Source organism: Meleagris gallopavo, chromosome 1 (assembly GCF_905368555.1).
Source record: "Meleagris gallopavo chromosome 1, MGAL_WU_HG_1.1, whole genome shotgun sequence".
NCBI classification, from domain to species: Eukaryota; Metazoa; Chordata; class Aves; order Galliformes; family Phasianidae; genus Meleagris; species Meleagris gallopavo.
This window is the reverse complement of record NC_139404.1, coordinates 3,875,329-3,894,920: the sequence shown is the minus strand read 5'-3', so window position 1 is coordinate 3,894,920 and position 19,592 is coordinate 3,875,329. Positions and strand designations below refer to the sequence as shown.

The 19,592-nt window shown below is 40.4% G+C and overlaps 1 protein-coding gene across 4 annotated transcripts in view; it reads left to right on the top strand.

The window, feature by feature from the left end:
- Positions 1-18,771, top strand: part of PRKCQ (protein kinase C theta) — a 49,276-nt gene extending 30,505 nt beyond the window's left edge. For all 4 annotated transcript variants that reach the window (XM_003201835.5, XM_085214973.1, XM_085215049.1 and 1 more), the window contains 8 exons: positions 1,029-1,207; positions 3,291-3,464; positions 5,213-5,304; positions 7,284-7,346; positions 9,538-9,676; positions 14,097-14,285; positions 15,430-15,558; positions 16,837-18,771. In XM_003201835.5, coding sequence (XP_003201883.3) covers positions 1,029-1,207; positions 3,291-3,464; positions 5,213-5,304; positions 7,284-7,346; positions 9,538-9,676; positions 14,097-14,285; positions 15,430-15,558; positions 16,837-16,992 — 1,121 coding nt within the window. In that variant the 3' untranslated portion in view covers positions 16,993-18,771. The remainder of the gene's footprint in view (positions 1-1,028; positions 1,208-3,290; positions 3,465-5,212; positions 5,305-7,283; positions 7,347-9,537; positions 9,677-14,096; positions 14,286-15,429; positions 15,559-16,836) is intronic.
- The last annotated feature ends 821 nt before the right edge of the window (positions 18,772-19,592 follow it).

Genomic DNA, 19,592 nt, shown 5'->3' with positions numbered 1-19,592 from the left:
CCTATCAAGACTCAGAAGCTGATTTTCATAGGATCATAGAATCACCAAGGTTGGAAAAGACTTACAAGATCATCTAGTCCAGCCGTCCACCTGCCACCAATATTCTCCCACTAAATCACATCCCTTAGTTCAGCATTCAAATGTTTCTTGAACATTTTGTTCGAGATGATCATCACTCAGCCACCTCCCTGGGCAACCTATTCCAGCACTAGACCACTCCTTCAGAGAAGGGATTTTTCCTAATATCCAACCTGAGATTTTGGTACTGTCTATTTCATTTGGCCCCTTAGAGAAAAATTAATGGTGCCCTCATCTATGTTCATTTTCTATGGGCTACAGGTAGAACTGAATGAATCAGTGTGAACTAGTAAAGCCCAGATTATTCATATCTGGTTAACGTGTGAGTCTATCTGATGATTAGTGTTCTTGTTCAACAATTTAGGACAGCACAGCAAGTACAGCAAGTATATGCATTTGAGTAAGAGTGATAAATCCAGTAAGGGACAAGAATTTCACAAACATCCAAGGAAATGAAGTATTGAAGAAACTGTTAATAATTCCTCTCCAGGACAGCTGGAATATTTCATTAAGGCTCCATAACCAGAGCATGGACCCAATATGAAGATGCTGTCCCATTTGTTTCACACACTAGTTTTGCCAAGGGTCTTGAAGAGGTCTCAAAAGAAATGGGATCCTATCATAACTGCAACCAGGAAGAAGGAGTGAAGAACAAGGGCTGCCAGAAATGAAAGATTTGGTCATGTTTTGCTACCATGAAGCAGGACAGATGAAGGACTTCATAAAGTGGGAATAATGCCACTGAAGAAGATGAAGTTATGCTGGAGCAAAATTTCTTTTGGAGAGAAAGCTGTATGCGAGCAGAGACAATCTACTCACTTGATCTGTCCACCACATTTCCATATATCTGAAAAGACCTTTCTAGAACTATTTACAATACCGCATAAGAGTTCTGGAGATTTTCTTCTTACTTCCCAGGGTTTATTTGAATGCTTTGATGTGTATTTCAGAGCCACAGGGCATCTCCTGGGAGACTCCAGTGGAGGGCACGACGAAGGGAGTGTCTCTAATAGAGACAGACCTGGGAGGAAAACAGCTCCTGGAGCAGCAAGAGGACCAAGTGCAATTAAAACTAACCATTGAAGATTTTGTCCTGCACAAGATGTTGGGAAAGGGCAGCTTTGGTAAGGTAAGCATTAAGAGGCTGAGATCTCTTTGCTGTTCCTCTTCATTCAGCTACACCATCAGGTTGGCTTAGCCATCTTGGCAGGAGGTAGAATCTTTAGATGAAAAGGTGAGTGTGGATCACCTCCCTTCTCCAGAGCAGCAAGTCCAGCTGGGAATGCTAACTGCTTTTTCCCATCTCTGATCTGTGCTGGAGCATAAAATAAATTTTACAACAGCCAAAAATTTGTGCTTTTGAAACAAGGGCCACCTGTTTTCAGTAGATTCATTAATCTTGATGAATGGTCAATTGTTCCTCCTTCATGCAGATGTCTCCTGGAAGTGGACTCATGTTATTCATTGCCAACACAGAACTGCATGAAGTAATTTCAGAGTATCTCTCCATTGTGTTTTTGCAGCCAGTAGGGAGAATGAGTATAATTATGTATCACATTACTTAGATCTCAAACCTTTCCAAGGTGGAAACTGCCTGAAAGAAATCCTGCTTTTTGCTAAGTGAGCTAGAGCAATTGCTGCAACCAAATCTTAAACTGAGGAAATATCTGTTGTGTTGACTTTGCATACATGAAAGCACTTGGCATGTCTGCACTTTGTACATGAAGCAGAGCTGAGACATGTGAGTTAAAACTAAGCCACAAGTCTGCACATCCCAGACTAACTTGGTCTCAATATAGAAGTATTCATAATCAAAGGACAGTTTTTCCAGACATCATCCTACTCCTGCTCAAAACAGATCTCACCAGATGAGGGTTACTTAGGGGATTGTCAAGTTGAGAAGCCAAGAATCTGCATTACTCTGCCATGCGTTATGTGGACATGGAGGGGAAGGGCTAGTTTGTGCCTTTCTGCAGCAAACTTCTCCCACGAGTTTCCCATGTAGGTATCACTCTTGGTGCTGTCATTTATTTGGAGTGACATTCACAAAGAGAACAAGATATGCAGATCTCCATGCTTGGAAGACTTCTCCACTTCTGTGTGGACCTAGGGAGACTGAGGGCCACAGGCACAAGGAATCTCCCCCTGCATCAAGTCTAACATCCCCTACCTGCGTCTTGAGAGTCACAGCATAAGTCACACTTATATTGTGCTTTCTGATTTCCTTGGAAAAGCAGTGCCCTGCACAAAACTGAGAGTTAAAAGGGTCCCTGCAGCATCAACACTGTTAGCATTTCTGGTCATTCACTGTAGGAGGCTCTAGGCTCTGTATAGTGCTACAGAGTGAAATAGAACAGTAGCCAAAAGGGTAAATAAAACCTTTGTCAGGGTCAAAACACATCTGAGCTAATTCAGCAAATAGTGTCTGATAGTGAACTTCAAAGGGCTCTTTGGTGAATTGTAGGTATTTATCCATGGGAATAAAAAATTACTATGGGAAACAGTGTTGACAGTCTGTTAACACCAAGATCACAACTGGCACTGCTTTCCAGCAGAGGCTCTTTGCTTGATGGTCTCTAGAAATCGATTTTGTGCTGCTCTATGTCTGAGTTTCCCTACCCATAACAACAGAGGTCCTAAACTCCTTTGCAATGTGTTTTACTTTTCTCAGAGGAGCCCTGTAGAAGCACAAGGGACTTGGGCTGTCTGCTTACACGTCCTGCTGGCAGGGAGGAGAGAGATGTCATCAGTCTAACTACTACTGGTGGACATCAGTTTATACCTATTGAGGATCTGGTGACATTTGCATTTCACATGCTGACAAAGCAATATTCTGTGATTTGTTACTTTAAGTCAGAAAACAGGAAATGTGTCTCATGAGCATTTGCATAATGTTGGTTTCTGCTGTCAGAAGTGCTCAGCTCTCTGGCATGTCCTGTCCATATGAGCATGTAGCTCATGTTCTTGTAATTACCAGTTACTCATCTTTCCTGAGTTCAGCCTCATAAAATAGTTCTGGATGTGGGGAACAAACTCAAAGTCTACACAGTCTTCATGACAGAATCAGAATTTAAATAGCAACTTCTTAAGGTCTACACTTATGAATTCCTCAGAGCCATTTTCCCATGCAAAACTTTCTGCTTGGTGCTGCATTTCAGCCCATTTTGCTCAGCTTCCATGGCTGTTGTTCTGAGCAGCCATTTCCATTCTAGGTGTTCCTTGCTGAGCTGAAAAACACAGACCAGTATTTCGCTGTGAAAGCCCTGAAGAAGGATGTGGTCCTTATGGATGATGATGTTGAATGTACGATGGTGGAGAAGAGAGTCCTCTCTTTAGCTTGGGATCACCCATTCCTGACTCATGTCTTCTGTACATTTCAAACCAAGGTAAGACAAGGATCTGTCACATTCCTCCACAGGCTGAGGGTACTTTACAGAGATCATACTCCAAACCAAAACTCAAGTAGCATTGAATATATAAATTTGTCTGGCCCTAAATGGCAATGAACCACAAATTGATGGCATTCATGTTTCACCCTTCTGGGACTGATTTTGAGGAGGACAGTAAGTCCTGGGAATTGATTCTTGCCCGAAGAGGAGAGGAATTAATCCCCTTTATTTTTCTAGATTTTACTGGCTTGGCTGCTGCTGACAGCCCTTACCTGCATGGCCCATAGAACTGGGTGACACATTCCCCATCCACAGCGCAGGGCAGATGGAAGTTTTGTTCACAGCCACTCTCTGCACAGCTGAGTTTCCAGCCACACTTCCATTTAAATAAGAGTACTGTAATTAAAAGGATCTGGCCAAAGAAACTGCACAAATTAGGGCAGAGATAAGTTATTTGAATAGAAAAAGCACTGTGGTGCTGTTGTGTGTATTTTCTGTTTTGTTTTGTTTCTTTTTTAATATCCAGCTCTTGGTTTTCTGCCAGAGATGCTGGATTTTATAGATAAAAATCTTCATTCAAGTGTTAGAAGTACAAGTCAAAAAAACTACCTCCCCCAAAATAAAATTTATGATGGACACTAGACAACATAAGGAGGATATTCATAAACTTTTGCATAGCTTGGAGATAACTGACTACACATGTTTAATGAACAGAGAAGACTTCACGTCCATTTTATTTTATTCATGCATTTATACACAGAAGCTGACATTACTGAAACAGAAGTTTAAATTGGGAGCATAACTCATTGCACAGATAGACTCTTTCCAGAAAACAGAGATCTTCTTGCTTTATAGGTACACTTAAGTGCAGAAGGGATGTTCCACGGTTTGCACTTGGGCTAAAGGCCACCACTGATATGTGTGGTAGATTCTGCTTCAAGCCAACTTGAGGAAATTGGCCTCCAGCTTTTTCATGGGTCTGGTGGTGAAGGCAGGGGACAAATCAGTATGGCATACACCAAGGATTGGAAAGGAAACCTAGGTGATCATTTCTGCCATTTGTTCAATACAGAAATCTCCCCCATCCCTCTTAAGTACCAAGAGGAGAGTTTTCCACTGCCCTGGTAGGGGAGCAAAACTTGGTGTTTTTTCACTTTTCTCTAGCATGTAAGTACTCAATGATCATCAGCAAATATGAGTAGACTAGCAAGTCCTGCCTCGTTTAATGTAGCAGCTCCCAGGCTTCAAATCAAGCATACGCTTAGATTAGATAACTGCATTTGGCCAGTGTCTCTGGTAACTCAAAAAGGCCGGAGCCATGTTCATCCATAAAAGATGTTTGGGCATGCAAGTAACACCAACTTGAGATCGCTCCACTGAATGAATGATGCATTGGGTTGGGGACCAGAGGAGATCTGAGATTTGCTTCTTCCTCTTCTATCAGTCCCCCAGAAATCTTGTCTATCTGTCCTTTTATTATACAAGCACTGCAAAGTTACTTATCCCTTTCTAGTGATCCTTGAGCTCTACTGGTAAAAGCTGGTAATTATGTGGCTTCACAATGTTTGTTAATGCTGTTCATAAAAATTAAAGTAATGAGGGTGAGTACAGGCTTAGAGAACAAGGAGCAGAAATTAGGAACTTGAAAGATAAGTTGCTTTCTACTGAAAACCTGACACTATTTTCCTTCCTCTTTTTTATTTTCATTTCTCCATCCCTAATATTTGTCTTATCTCATTCTCTAGGAAAATCTCTTTTTTGTGATGGAATATCTCAATGGAGGAGACCTCATGTTCCATATCCAGAGCTGTCATAAATTTGACCTTCCCAGAGCAACGTAAGATGTTATGATTACCTTTTGGCATGTGGTAGAAACAAAGGAGGAAGATGGGGACACTAGGGCTCTTAGTTTTCCAGCTCTACCACTGTCCTGTGATGGCAACCCTGGGCACAACCTTTGACTTCTCTATGACTTACTTATTCTGCAAAGTTCTCTCAGCTGGCTTTTTAGCATGAAAGCAGAACTACTCTCAATTCCCACTCTCTCCAAAATGAACAAAACAGATATGCAGGTCATCACCTCATCTCAGTGACAGACTTGGAGCTAGTCACTTCCTCTCCCTGTCTTTCCCCTCCCACAAAAAGCTTTTTAGAGCACATCCACGCAGTTCATTGCAGTCAGATGTGAACTTACTTTGCATTCTTGGTCAACTAGGGAAGCTATTTCTGTCTGAAAGTGTTACAGATGGTGCTACACCCTCGTCAGCATTGCGTCTGCCTGCAGTCTTGTCCTTCAGCTTACAAATTGAGGCTTCCTCACATCCTGTGACTTGGCTGTCACACTTGTGCTAACCTCAGAATAGTCCCTCTGACATTTAAATAGTCCCTCAAACATCAAATAGTCCCTTAGTTCAAGAGCCAGGAGTTGGATAGAAGCTGTGCCTTAGGCTGCTTTACTTGCTGAATTAGTCCACTTCACAGAGAGTAGCTCTTCGCCTGAGATATTACCTCTAAAGCTGTCTGCAAATAGCACTGAGCATGCCTGAAATCTTATTTAGATGAAGTTCGTTTCAAAGCAGCCTACAGGTGTCTGCTTTGAATTAAAACAGCCCTGGGGTTGCTCTAGGATTGCATTGATTAAGTTCTTGAACAGTCCAAAATTGGAGGCCCTAGAAAAATGATTGTGCACCCAGACTCCACCCTGGCTTTGCCGTCATCAAAGAAATCCCACAGAAACATTTTCAGCCATCTGTGGAACTAGACATTTTGTTCTTTACAACACCACTTCAAATGAGGTTCACGGTGCAGTGATCAGAGGCATAGTTATTGTTTGTTAGAAGTAATGGAATGCATTAGTTTTTCCTTCTAAGGTTTGAGTAAAAAAAAATAATAACAATAAAAGAAAACCTATCGACAGTGCAAAAGGTAAATGTAGATTGAAAAAAAATGCACCAACTGATAATTAAAATAAATTAAGCAGGAGAATTAGACTAAATGAAAGGTTTTTTAATCCTTCTGTGAAGTAAATGATATTTCAAAAGTCAACATTGAAGCCGCTATAGGAATTAAATTTTATTTAATAATTATAAAAAAAAAAATTGAAAAACTTCATTTAAATCTGTGTTCACTTTACTGGGCTCCTTATTTTTTACAAAACTATTTGAATGTTCATAATTAAGCCTTGAGGTCAATGCAGTGAAGATGATGGAGCAAAGCCTTACAACACCACAAAGCGAATATGAGCTGGTGGTTACATTCCTTTCTGGGCAGAGCATTTTCATTCTGCAGTTTAGGCAGAAACTTGTTCAGAGCAAAGATCTAAAACTCAAAAAGTCTCCACAGAAAGATCACCAAGCTGCTAACTAGTTCACGTCTTGGGTAAAACTTTGGAAACACGTCATTGATCTGGGCAATGAAAAGATCTGCTTGACAAGCTGAGGAATCTGTGTTGTTCCCAAGCCCAGATGTCCTCCAACCTGGTGCACTTAAGGACACATCCACATAGAGAACTGCACATCAGAAATTTACAGCTAGCCATGTAATGTGGTTACCAAAGCCCTGAAGATGACCACACATCAAATCCTTGCCATTTCCCAAAGTAGTTTCAGTGGAAGATGGACTGCTAGCTATGTAGAATGGTTGTGGGAATCTCATATTGTCCTTCCTGTAAAATCCAGCCTTCTGGAGATGCTCCAGGCCTTCACGGACTCAGTGGAATTTTGGCCTCCTGTGAAGGCAAACTTTCATCTTTTGGAGGTCTAGCTGAAAACAACTTTTGGGAAACATATATTCTGATTTGTTCTTTCTATCACGCAGGTTTTATGCTGCTGAAATCATAAGTGGGCTGCAGTTTCTCCATTTAAAGGGCATAATATACAGGTAATTTTACTCCTTACTGTCTAATATGTTAAACTTCTGTGCTTTCCCTGGAAGTACTGATTGTAAGAGACTTTCTTGGAGATATTTACTGGCATTACACTTCTATGCAGATTTCCTTCAAAAATGACTGGCTGTTTTCTTTTGAAGAGGTAGTTCAGAAAAGGCAGAGTGGAGCCCTTCTTTGGAATTCAGTCCTTTTCCAATTAACATTAAAGCAGGCTAATTGATTCATTTACACCAAGTCATTCATATAGCACTCAGCATAGGCACTCAGTTTAAGCTTTCCATGTATGGAAATGTATGTTTCCATGAGATGGGTTCAACCAAACCATGAGAAATTTGCAGAATCTGCTGTGCTGCTTGTTCACTTCTTAAGAGCTTGGAAGTTATGCTGTAGGTTATGAAGTAGGTGTTTTGATCTGACACACAAGGGTTGTGCTTGGCATCTGTAAGAAAAGATGGGGACAAGATGGAAGCAAGAGGGACTGCAAAAATCAGGAAACGGTTGAAAGCAGAAACTGAATTTCTGGGGAGCTCTCATCTAACTTGTCTTCTTGGAAAAACTTAGTTGTTACACTGCAACCTTTTATAAAAGCAGGAAGTAAATGGCTTGTAATAAGCAAATGAGAAAGATCACTGAATTGGTGGTTTCCTGAAGCCAAAATGAGCTTATTTCTATGTCTGTTACATAGTGTGAACATTAGAAAGATGTAAAAGTGAGTGGCTTATTTACAATTCACTCTCTCATTAAAATCAAACTTTCATTCATATAAAATCTCATTATTCATTATTAGTACTCATTGTGAGAGCTGTTTATTGACCCATGATGGCAGTTGCATAAACATGAGATCTGTTTCAATAGCATTAAGCCAGGATGATTTCTAGAGTCTCAGTGGTTCCCAAACCACTTAGCTGTATCCATTGGTTTTGCCCACTCTTCTTAAAAAGTTGATCAAAAGCATTTGCGGGATGTTTTGGGTTCATGACAGGACTGTTAACATTGACTTTTTGCATATCACTCACATTTTTATTTGAAACTGCTACTCCAGTGGTCTGCCAGGTTCTGGGACCTGTCTTCCTGTGAAAGAAGAGAGATTGTGAGGGTCTGGAGCCATATGACATGTTGGAAAGTGAGGGCAAAATGTTGGTTAGACATTAGGTTACATTCTGGTATGAATAAGTAGCTCAGGAATCAGTGTGGCGTTGCTTTGGGTATCAGGCTTTGGTAGAAAAGATTTGACCAGTCCTGCTTCATTTGCCTTTTTTCACTGGAGACAATGAAAATAAGGTCTGCTGAGAACTCACAGCCGTCAGTCTCTCAGTCAGAGCTAACTAAGCACTTAGGAAAATGGATAGAAATCATTTCTGAAGCTACACAACTTGTGATGTAGTAAGAATAATGAATCCAGCTGTTCTGTGTCCTGCACCCATGTCTGGAAATGTTGGTTTAAATTTTAATGAATGAGCAAAGGCAGCTTTGGCAGAAACTCCAATCTCTGAAGCCAATGAGTTTGAGACTCATCAAAATTGCAAAAGCAAACTGTAGGCGATGGACTTTTTGTTTTACTTCAAACTACCAGATGAATAAAAGCAGTGCTGACAGGCAGAGATTGATCTCCATGATGTAACTAAAATAATTCACTCCAGCTGGAAATTGTGACAACATGAATGTCTGCCACTGAAAGCAAATGTCTTGGTTGTCTCTATATTTCTTTTTGATTGATGACTCCTGCTATTTCTTTGTCTGTTTTCTAGCAACAGCAAATAATTGCCCCATGACAACAGTTTGTTGTGTAGGCACTGCAAAGGAGTTTTGTAGAAAGAGGATGAAGAGCCATCTTTCCTGCATCTGTAGATAACCATCTCAGTAACACAGTACATTAGAAGTGACCTTCTTTGAGAAAGTCAAATAGTCAATGTCATTTCTGATAAAAATAAAAATAAATTGAAAAACAGTGTGTGGTTAAAGTCTTCACCAGCAAATAGGTCTGTGCTTGGGCAGGGGAAACGAGGAAGAGGGATATTGAAGTTCAATGGACAGCAGCTCCTCCTTCAACCCTCAGCCTCCCTTTGTAATTGCAGTACATAGGCACTACACAGAGGAAGATAACAAATTGAAGGGTGTACACTGCTAAAACTGCATGGCTCTGTAACAGTTTAAAAATATGTGTTCCCTTCTTCTCCTCCATAGGGACTTGAAGCTAGACAACGTTCTCTTGGACAGTGAAGGGCACATCAAAATTGCTGATTTTGGGATGTGTAAAGAGAACATGTTTGGAGATGCAAAGACAAGTACTTTCTGTGGGACTCCTGACTATATTGCTCCTGAGGTAGGTGTGGGGCTGAGAGATGTTGAAAATCCACCGTGGGACAGAGAACTCACCTTGAGACATGACTGTTGGTCAGTGGTGATGGAGGCTGCAAAATGCAATAGCCTACACTTGAACAGTCCCAGGCTAAAACTGTATTTCAGTTTAACTCTGCAAGCTGCACCCAGGTGAAGGTGGGAAATTAGCAATGATGTGGCTGTGTCCAGTCTTGAACATGCTTGAGCTAACAAGGGCAGGGTAGAGCTCATAGGTTTTGTTAAGACTTATCTCTAAATCCTTGACTTGGACATTTGTGCTGTGAGGTACTGTCCTGCGAGGCTGGATCTTGGTTGGAGACTGTCTCCAGGTTGCATGCAGCATAGATGACTAGAAAATGCTCTTTTCTTTCCCCATTTGATATCTGCTGATACATAGGTCACTCTGAAAGTAATGCCTACTATTTATTTCTACGCAAACTACACAACAGATACAAAGAGCACGATAACACTATTTGATAGAACAAATTCTCAGCTACAAAACACTATTTTTTAATATAGTCTCCACCATTAGCAGTGTATTTTCACCAGCAATGTACAAGAGCCTGCATGCTGCACTTGTAAAAATCTGCACCAGTAGAGGTGTCTCACTGTTTCACAGCTGCTGCAATGGCATCGTGACTGAAAGGCATCACTAAGCACCTCACTGTGCTAACATCCACTATTAAGTCTTTTCTCATGTCCAACAAACGTCAATGAATATCAACAGGTGCAATTTTTTCTTCACAGAGGAGTTCAGTTCCACACCTTTGCTTCATATGCACTTCCATATCAGATGCCGTTTTGTCAGGCTGCCTCTCTGCAGCCATCTGTTACATAGCAACAACTTGTAACTAAATACTGGTGGGAAGATTCAACCTGTACGTACACCTCTGAAGTTATGAGCCAACAGAATAAAATAGGAGATAGTACTTTCAGAGCAGCCCTCATACATTAATTAGAAAAACTGAATTTGGCCTTTATTTGCCCATGCAGTAAATCCAGGTGGTCACAGACACTAGACTTCAGTTTGGACTAGATCCATCCAGAAAATAGGGTGCTCCCTTAAAGCAGTGAGTTCAAACAATGACAGATGTCTCTGTGAACAGATTTTGACTAATTAGGTGGCAAAATGAGGCCAAAGAAGACATTTTTCATCTCAGAGAAGAATCTAAGACTCATCCTGTGTCATGGCTGACATCACTCTGAAATCCATTTATTTCCCTTTCAGAATCCCATTTCATTATTTCAGTGTTTTCATGATGGATATCAGTGCTTTCCAAATTGCTCTTAAAGCTTTTGGTTGTTCTTTTTTTTTTCCTTCCCCTCTACTATAATTCATTGATCATTTACTCTCTACCAAGACTTCCGTTCTGATCTAAATTACTCCACTGCTGACACAAGGACAAGTCTCTTCAATAACTGGATTTCTATTGCCTGAGAACAGGTGTAAATGTGCTCTGCCATCAAAATGAAATTGTCATTTATTTCATTTCAATATGCTTTCATTTTAAAAAGAAAATACATTTTTTGGATCCTAAAGGAGAGCCAAATGATAATCCATTACCTATTATTTTACTTCATGAAAGAGAGAGTGTTAGAAATACCTCATAGGTTTATTTCTACACTATCATTTATTTTAGGGATCCAACAAGACCATATAAAACTTTTTAGCTCCGAACTGAAAGCACTGCTAGAGTTTATGGATCAATTCTCCTGCCAGAAGTTCACAGAATCATAGAATCTTTAGAGTTGAAAGGGACTCTTGAAGGTCATCTAGTCCAACTCCCCTGCAATGAATAGGGACACAGGCATTTGGTTGCCCAGGGCCTGATCCAGCCTTGCCTTGAAAGTCACCACATCTCTAGGCAACCTGTTCCAGTGGCACACCAACCTTATATTTTTTTCCTTATATCCAATCTAAACCTAAACACTCCTTAAGCTTGAAGCCATTTCCCCTTGTTCTGTCACAACAGATCCTCCTAAAGAGTCTGTCCCATTCTTTCCTGCAGCTCCCCTTTAGATACTGACAGGACATTATCAGGTCACCTCACAGCCTTCTCTTCTCCAGGCTGAACAGCCCCAGCTCTCTCAGCCTGTCCTCATAGGAGAGGTGTTCCATCCCTTGGATCATTTTAGTGTCCCTCCTCTGGACACGTTCCAACAGATATATGTCTGTCCTGTGCTAAGACTCCCCATCTGGATGCAGTACCAACTGGAACCTATGGACGTCTTGTCAGTATTTCAGTGTGACTGCTAGCATTGTAATTTGTTACAGATCTCTTTTCTGTAGCTGTGCAAATAAGAGGACTTTCGGTCAATAGACGAGCAATTGCTTATCTTAAAAAATATTTGACGGAAAAGAAAGAAAAAGAATTAACCTGAAATTAAATTTCTGGACTTTACATTTTCAGAGAAAACAAAACTAATAAATCTTTCTCTTAACCAACTGAAATCATTTAATTTAGTTTACCAGACCCTTTATAATTTGAAAAGGCCTTGTAAAAGAAATGTGTCATTTCAGAGGGAAAAGTTTGGATGATTTTGTTTATAAACAGATCAAGGAAATGTGCTATGGATACTTACTGGTTCCTTTTTTTTTTCACTCTGAGTGAAACGTTGTTTATACTGCCTCTTATATTCAAATGGATACCTTTTTTGTGATCATTTTTTGTGTTTCCTCTTTTGGAATTTTGGAGACAGATATGTTAGTCATGTGCACTGTACATCAGCTTGGGTTTAGACATTAGATATTAAGGTGCTATTTTGCTAGATGCTACATGTACCTCAGAGGGAGATATTCTCACCTAACGTGAGAAAATCCATCAAAACATGAAGAATCAGATGGCACCTTATAGCATTGTTGGAAAACAAGCATCTCAAGAAGCCAATTCATCCCTTCCTACCACAGATGTGTAAGTTAGATAAATCAACGTTTTTCCTCCATTGACTCCAGAAAGACTCTGGAAAACTAGCTTAATAAAATACATAACCTTTAGGAAATCAAATGAATCCAGGTCCAAGTGGCAAACACCTCTCTAAAGCACTTACAAGACATTCAGACAAGGCCATACAGTAGACTCAGACATTTCTACTGTACCTTAGAGCTAGAAGTAAAGATTCTAAATTGCAACTTTTCAGCATATTTATATGCACTGGTCTAGGTGATTGTTTTAACTGTTATTAAGCCATTTCCATGGTTTGCCATTGATACCAACACTGCAGCTGTTCTATAGGAGATGGCAATGCAACCAGGTTGTGAGCACAAGATCATGGCTTAAAATGAACTATTACCCTCTACAGCTCCAAAATCCTGATAACAACTCCAGACATCATAGACTTCTTTAGAAGATTTTTAGACTTTTCATTAGACATCTGTAATGTAATTACCTATATATCATAGAATGGTTTGGGTTTGAAGCAGCCTGTAAGATCATCTAGTTCTATCCCCTTTCTACAGGCAAGGACACCTCCCACCAGACTAGGCTGCTCAAAGCCCCATCCAGCCTGGCTTTGAATATGAGCATATTGTCTAGACTCCTTGATAACCAAAAGAGAAAAACCAGGGTTGCATTTTACAGCAGGTAGATATATTCAGTGTGATGTCTAAAATTTGCATAATTTTCTTACCTGCATAACCTAAAGGCTGGTGAGATTAATTCTCTGTCAGGGAAGTCTGAGAGGTTGGTCGTATCTGGGTAAGTTTGTAGGGCAAAACAGTGCCAAACTGATTAATAGGGGAGATCATCACCCCAGCCAGCCTGTCCTACCCAATTTCTGATGAAATCAAAACCTCTTGAAAGAAGGATTTGGGATACCAAGGAAAACTCTGAGTTATGATTTCAGGATCCTCAGATGCTTTGTCCTATGTGAAGCTCAAACACATTTGAACTGACTAAAGGGGGGTGAACTAACATAGCCTGTGGTTTGTATTGCAGCAACGCTGCATTTTTATGAAGATTTTTAAGGCCACTGAGCATGTTAAACAGGCAGTTTGGCCATGTTGAGTTCTCGACATGTTGACACTACATTCCCTTGAAAACAAATATTTGAACAATATGGATTTTATATGGTTGCACAATGCAGATCTTGTTTACATAGGGACTGAAGGAGTTATTGGGTCATTTATATACTCAAGAGCTAACTAGAAAACAAACTGTTATTCAGAGTGTTCACAGTGTGAAGTACTGTTCTGGCACCCAGGTGTTGCTGTGATTAGGAGCTTCTTGAACCACAGCACCTGTACCACTGACAGGTGCTCTGGCTCATGCTTCAGGTAGGAAAAGTACCTCTGTTGTCACATTCAGAACAAAGCAGCTGTTGAAGGATGAGAGCCTGGCCACATCTCTGAAGCTGAAATACTGACAACAGACATTTTACTGTCTTTGTCTCCTGTCTTTGGGCAGATATTGCTGGGGCAGAAATACAACACCTCCGTTGACTGGTGGTCGTTTGGTGTCCTCCTGTATGAGATGCTTATTGGCCAATCTCCATTCCATGGCCAAGATGAAGAGGAGCTTTTCCAGTCTATCCGTATGGATAATCCATTCTACCCTCGCTGGCTTGACAAGGATGCAAAGGACATTTTGGTAAAGGTAAGAATTACCATAGATCAGATGAAAGTCTTTTTGCCCCATGTCTGGATTTTTGGCCCTTTTCTCCTACACAGTAATGTGTAGTGTCCATTGTGAGTGAAGCACTCTTCTGCCTCCTTCTAATGGCCATCCTTTTAGCCTTTTTGGTTCCCCAGCATCAGTGCACTTCATGTTTCATTGCCTCATTCTCAGTACTATGCCAGGTAGCATTGTAGCTTTTCTGGCTAGGGATGGAAATTCTTCTTGAGTTAAGATAGATAAAAACTTAGTGACGTCATAATTAACCTAACAAGTTACTTTCCCTCAGTCTGGTTTTGGGCTGACTATGAACATTATTTAAGCTAAGGCCTCTTACCTCATGAATGAGTATGGTAAGAAAGCATGTACAAAGGGCTAAATGATTCAGCTAATTGAGTAAACTTGTTCATCACTAACTTTTGGTCACATTTGACCCACAGTCCATACCTTTCCTTTTGTCCTTACAAAGTGACAGGGCAATATACAGCATTCCACTGCAAAATAATGGAGAATAAGAGATTGTTTTAGCTTCTGTTCTGTGAGCAGTGGGACTCATTATAAAGTGATAGTAATGGAAGCATTCAAAAAGCGCTTGCTTCAGGAAGACATAGATATTCTGCACCTACATTGAATATTTTTTCTTCATTAGAAATGAGGGGTCAGATAAAGATACTCAAATGATCCAAAGCTATGGGAGGTGAAAGCAACCCCACGTAGCTCAGACCAATATTTACACAGAATGTGCTTACATTTCAGCTGTAAGTATTTGCCTGATATAAAGAAATCATCTAGACAAAAGCTTTCAAGTGTGATATAGAGATTTCACCTATGTAGTTGTATGCTTGCACTCTCAAACACATGTGTTCTCATTACTGTAGCAAATTTGTCTTCTCTCTCTTACAAAGATAAAATATGACCAGATCTTGGCCATCGGTTTTTGGCATATTAGACTAAGAATCCAAATTGGTTATCCAGTCAGAAATTTAGTAAGGTACAAGAGTCTTCGTGCTCTCATCAGTGTTGCTTGAGTTTGAAGTGTGAGATCCTGTCTGATAGAATCCCAGTGAATACTCTGTTATTAATAAATACTAAATAGTAAGCCATTTATTTTTCTTCAAAATTTTAGCTTTTTGTGAGAGAACCTGAGAGAAGACTAGGAGCAAGAGGGAATATCCGCCAGCATGCCTTTTTCAGGGAAATAAACTGGGAAGCTTTAGAAGAAAGAAGGATGGAGCCTCCTTTCAAACCAAGAGTGGTAAGGCTACATCTTCTTTCATTTCCCCCCAACTCATGCCGTTCTATTCTAAATCATTCTTTCCCCAAATATTTATACCCTCATGAACATGTAAGCAATAAACCAATGCCAGAACCAACAGTTCCGTTTTAATCTATTTCATTTAAGGATCAAAAGTTTTCAGACGTGGGTCTTAAAAATCAGATAGCTCAAATCTTGTTTAGATTCATGGAGTCAGCATTGTAAAGGTGAATACATTTTGACTTCATATTTAAACTAGCAGCTGAAGGCACCAGGGCTTTCAAAATGCCCTCAGATTTTCAGGGTCATCTTCTAGAGTTCTATACTTCTAGATATAAAAGTTGAAGGAGGACCTTGGTTTTGGGAAGTCAGAATGGAAAATGTTAACTCTTGCTCAAGTGTCCAAATGTTGATTAAATTGTGCAAAGGCTGTCTGTTGTGTACATCAGATATGTATATGAGATAGATGGCTGAAACCATCTATAATTTCGATCTGCCATAGCCTCACTCATTGTACAGGCACTAGAGAGTTATGAGCTGTATCTACGTATTGGCTAGGATGCCTGCCTTTGTCATTGGTACTGCTCTTTTCTGATGGCTAAAAGGAGCCCAGGCCTGACATGTACACACCTGGGGAACAATAAAGTAAGGAACTCATCCCTGTTTCAGTTAGCATATGAGGGGTTTGAATGCCACTTAGAATGCCTTTCCTTATCTGCATAAATATGGCCCATTCTGTAGGATTTATCTGTTTCATTGCAGAGGATAAAGAAGGAAAAGTAGTTTCAGTAACCAGGTGGTCAGTTAAGTTAGAATAGAATCAGTCCTATTAATAACAGTAAAATAATTTACTTTGATATGTGCAACAGACTTCTATTTTTCAGTCTTTCACAAGCATTTTTTAATCAGTGGATCCAGTTTGCTGTTTTACGGTGTTGTAACATCCCTGCATGGCAGAATACATTGATCACAGGCTCAGTGCTTCTTATGTAAAATTTATTCCCATTACTACTGCAATAGGACAGTAATAAGAAAGTGATTAGCACTGACTGCTGGATATTAAAAGCTCAGACAGCACTTCAATGCAGCCTGACAAGTTACTGTGCGTTATTTGGGCTCTAGTAGCTAACTATAGTGGAAAAAGGCAGAGACAAACACATTGTAGGTTCCTTGGTGAAAATTGAGTCTACAGGAATCGGCCTGATATGGCCAGTAGGATTATAATGAACGTAAGAGTATTAGTGATTTGACAGTGTTTTATTTTTCCTTTTCTCGAAGAAATCTCCAAGTGACTGTAGCAACTTTGACAAGGAATTTCTAAGTGAAAAGCCTAGACTGTCTTGTGCTGACAGGGCACTGATTAACAGCATGGACCAAAATATGTTCCGCAACTTTTCTTTTGTGAATCCTAAAATGGAGAATATATTTTCCTGAGATCTGCCTTACTGATGGAATTCCACATATGATTTGAGTAGCATCTTGTCAATTGAAGACTGTGCATGGTTGTTTTTATCAAGAACCCACCAGAAAAACACTTCAGTGAAACTGTACCATGCCTGAAGGCTTTCAGCTTGTTCCAGCCTGGAGCAGATGCCAGCCACATTCGCTAAGGATGAAGTCTCATCATGGTATCTTTTGGCCTCTCTCCTCTATTTTCCCAGTTTTCTTGAAGTTTCAAACATCTGAATAGGAGGAGATGCCAAAACATTTTCCTCTGTACTTGTACTCACAATCACTGGGTTTCTCCGTAAGAAGCAGCAACTGATGATGCTTTCAGTGCTTATTTCTGCAATTCTTATCTGGACCCAGCTCCTCCTGAAAAATGAGAGTTGAGCTCCGGTCCTGAGGGCATCTGGGAAAGACTTCAGGTTGGGTGCTTTTGCAACTTCCATTTGAACATGTGCAGAAATGAGCCTATGTGCACAGGAATGTTGAAGAAGCCAAATATCTCTCCACATGCCTAAAAAATAATCTTCACAGGTTTTAGGATTCCTTTTTATGCCACAAGGTCCACTGGGATTAAGAAATTTTGTAGGTGCACTTTCCAGCATTTCTATATCTCACCCAATGGCTCAAACATAAAGGAGGAGCGTTGTAATCGCAAGTATCAAGATCAGTGTAGAAACCCAGTGGTTTTACTCTCCGTACTTGAGCAGAAAAGATGGGAGGTAGCAGTCCAGAAGAAAACATTGATAATCCATGTTCTAAAGCTTTAACTGTCCTCAAACATACCAGAATCATTGCAAAATATGGACGGGACTGTCTGGAGTTTTTTCTGAAACTGAATCAGATATATGGAAGAGTTTTCCTCAAACCTTTCTTTAAGCATCATACAATCAACCTTTCTACGATTGCTGTATTTCACTGGCATGTTAGTAATCAGTCCTTATAAAGGCTGATATACTTCCTGTTGCTGTAAACAGTGCCCCAACACTTTGACATGCATTGCAGACACAAACATGGCAGTGTGGGATGGCACACCAGTTGAGAGTGATCCTCTCCACTTCATGATATTTTGCTGCATATTCTATCCCCTAGCAGGCTGTGAAATGTAGCTGGTCAATAATAATCTCATCCCTTACCCATTCATAACAGGATCTTTTAAAATAAAGTTGTGCTGTTTTCAGAAGTTGGAGAAGCGCAGAATCTACCAACTACTGATTTTTACACCAGTAAGTACTGTGTCAAAATTAAATCAAAGTCCAAACAGAAGATTCTTTAATAATTTAGACTTAAGTCACCCCAGCTTGCGTTTGGCTCTAACTGGAATGCGTAAATTTGGTGTTTTGTTGCATAAACAACCTCAGCCCCTTTAAGAAGATAACTTCTGGAAGATGAATCGTCTCAAAATCAGATTCTTTTTAGAGGTGCCTTTCTGGCTCCAGTGGAACTGGAGCTCTCAACAGGATGAATGCAGCCTTGCAGACTGTGCAGCCACTGCTGGGATATCGCTGGCAGCAACTGCAGGCACTGAAACCTGCAAGGCTGATAGTAAGAGGTGCCTAACATTGACAAAAAATAGAAGCAAAGCAGATTTCAGCCCTGTGACTTTTTGTGAAATTCTTGTTTAATTATGTTGCATAAAGTACAGGGGGATCTGTGCTTGCAGTTTGTGCAGTTGGTTTTCACGTTTAATTTGAACGGCTAAAGTGGATTTCTGAAATGCCAGTGCTGTTTGTACAGTTTAATAAAATGTTGTATGCTGATGGAAAACGGGTGTGAAAGTGATTAAATGTGGAAAAAAAAAAAACAGAGGTGCTATGAAAAGCTGTTAAAATGTCTCTGTGCTTTCTGTGGGATGTTCAGACCGTAAATACACAGGGTCATCAGGCATCTGGGAAACTGTAACTCTTCCATGACTGCATGAGCAATTCAGAAGCCAAATGCAACCTGCATTTTCTGCTGATGCCACAAAATACTCAGCATGGTCAATTTGTCCCTGGATGTGAATGTGTTTATTTCTACTGAAGAGCTCATAGGAATCATCGGTAACGGGTGAGCACCTAAACCAGGATTCCATGCTGTGCAGAGGAATCCAAGAAGTAAAATGTTCCTTTTTGCTATAAGGGGTTGAGATAGCTGTAACCAGGATCTATAGACTTGCAGAGCCAGATGTGAAGAGATGGTCAGTGTTCGAGAGCATCGCTGGCCATCTTTAGATTGGGTATTAGGAAAACATTGTTCTCAGGAAGAGTGGTGAGGCATTGACACAGGCTGCCCAGGGAGGTGGTGGGGTCATCATTCCTGGAGGTGTTCGAGGAAGGGCTGGATGTGGCACTGAGGAACATGGTTTAAGGGGCATGGTGGGGATGAGTTGATGATCTTAGAGATCTTTTTCCAACCTTCTGTTCTATGATTCCATGGTCTTCAACACCTCACCAGGGACTGATCAGCCAACTCTTTGGAGTGACTGACAGTCCACATGCTATGGAAGGAGTCTAGACAGCCTGACTCAGCCCAGATACTGAATTTCTGTATTTAAAGATAATTGAGCAACACACTATTTTAAATGTCTCAGAGATGATGTTTTCTTG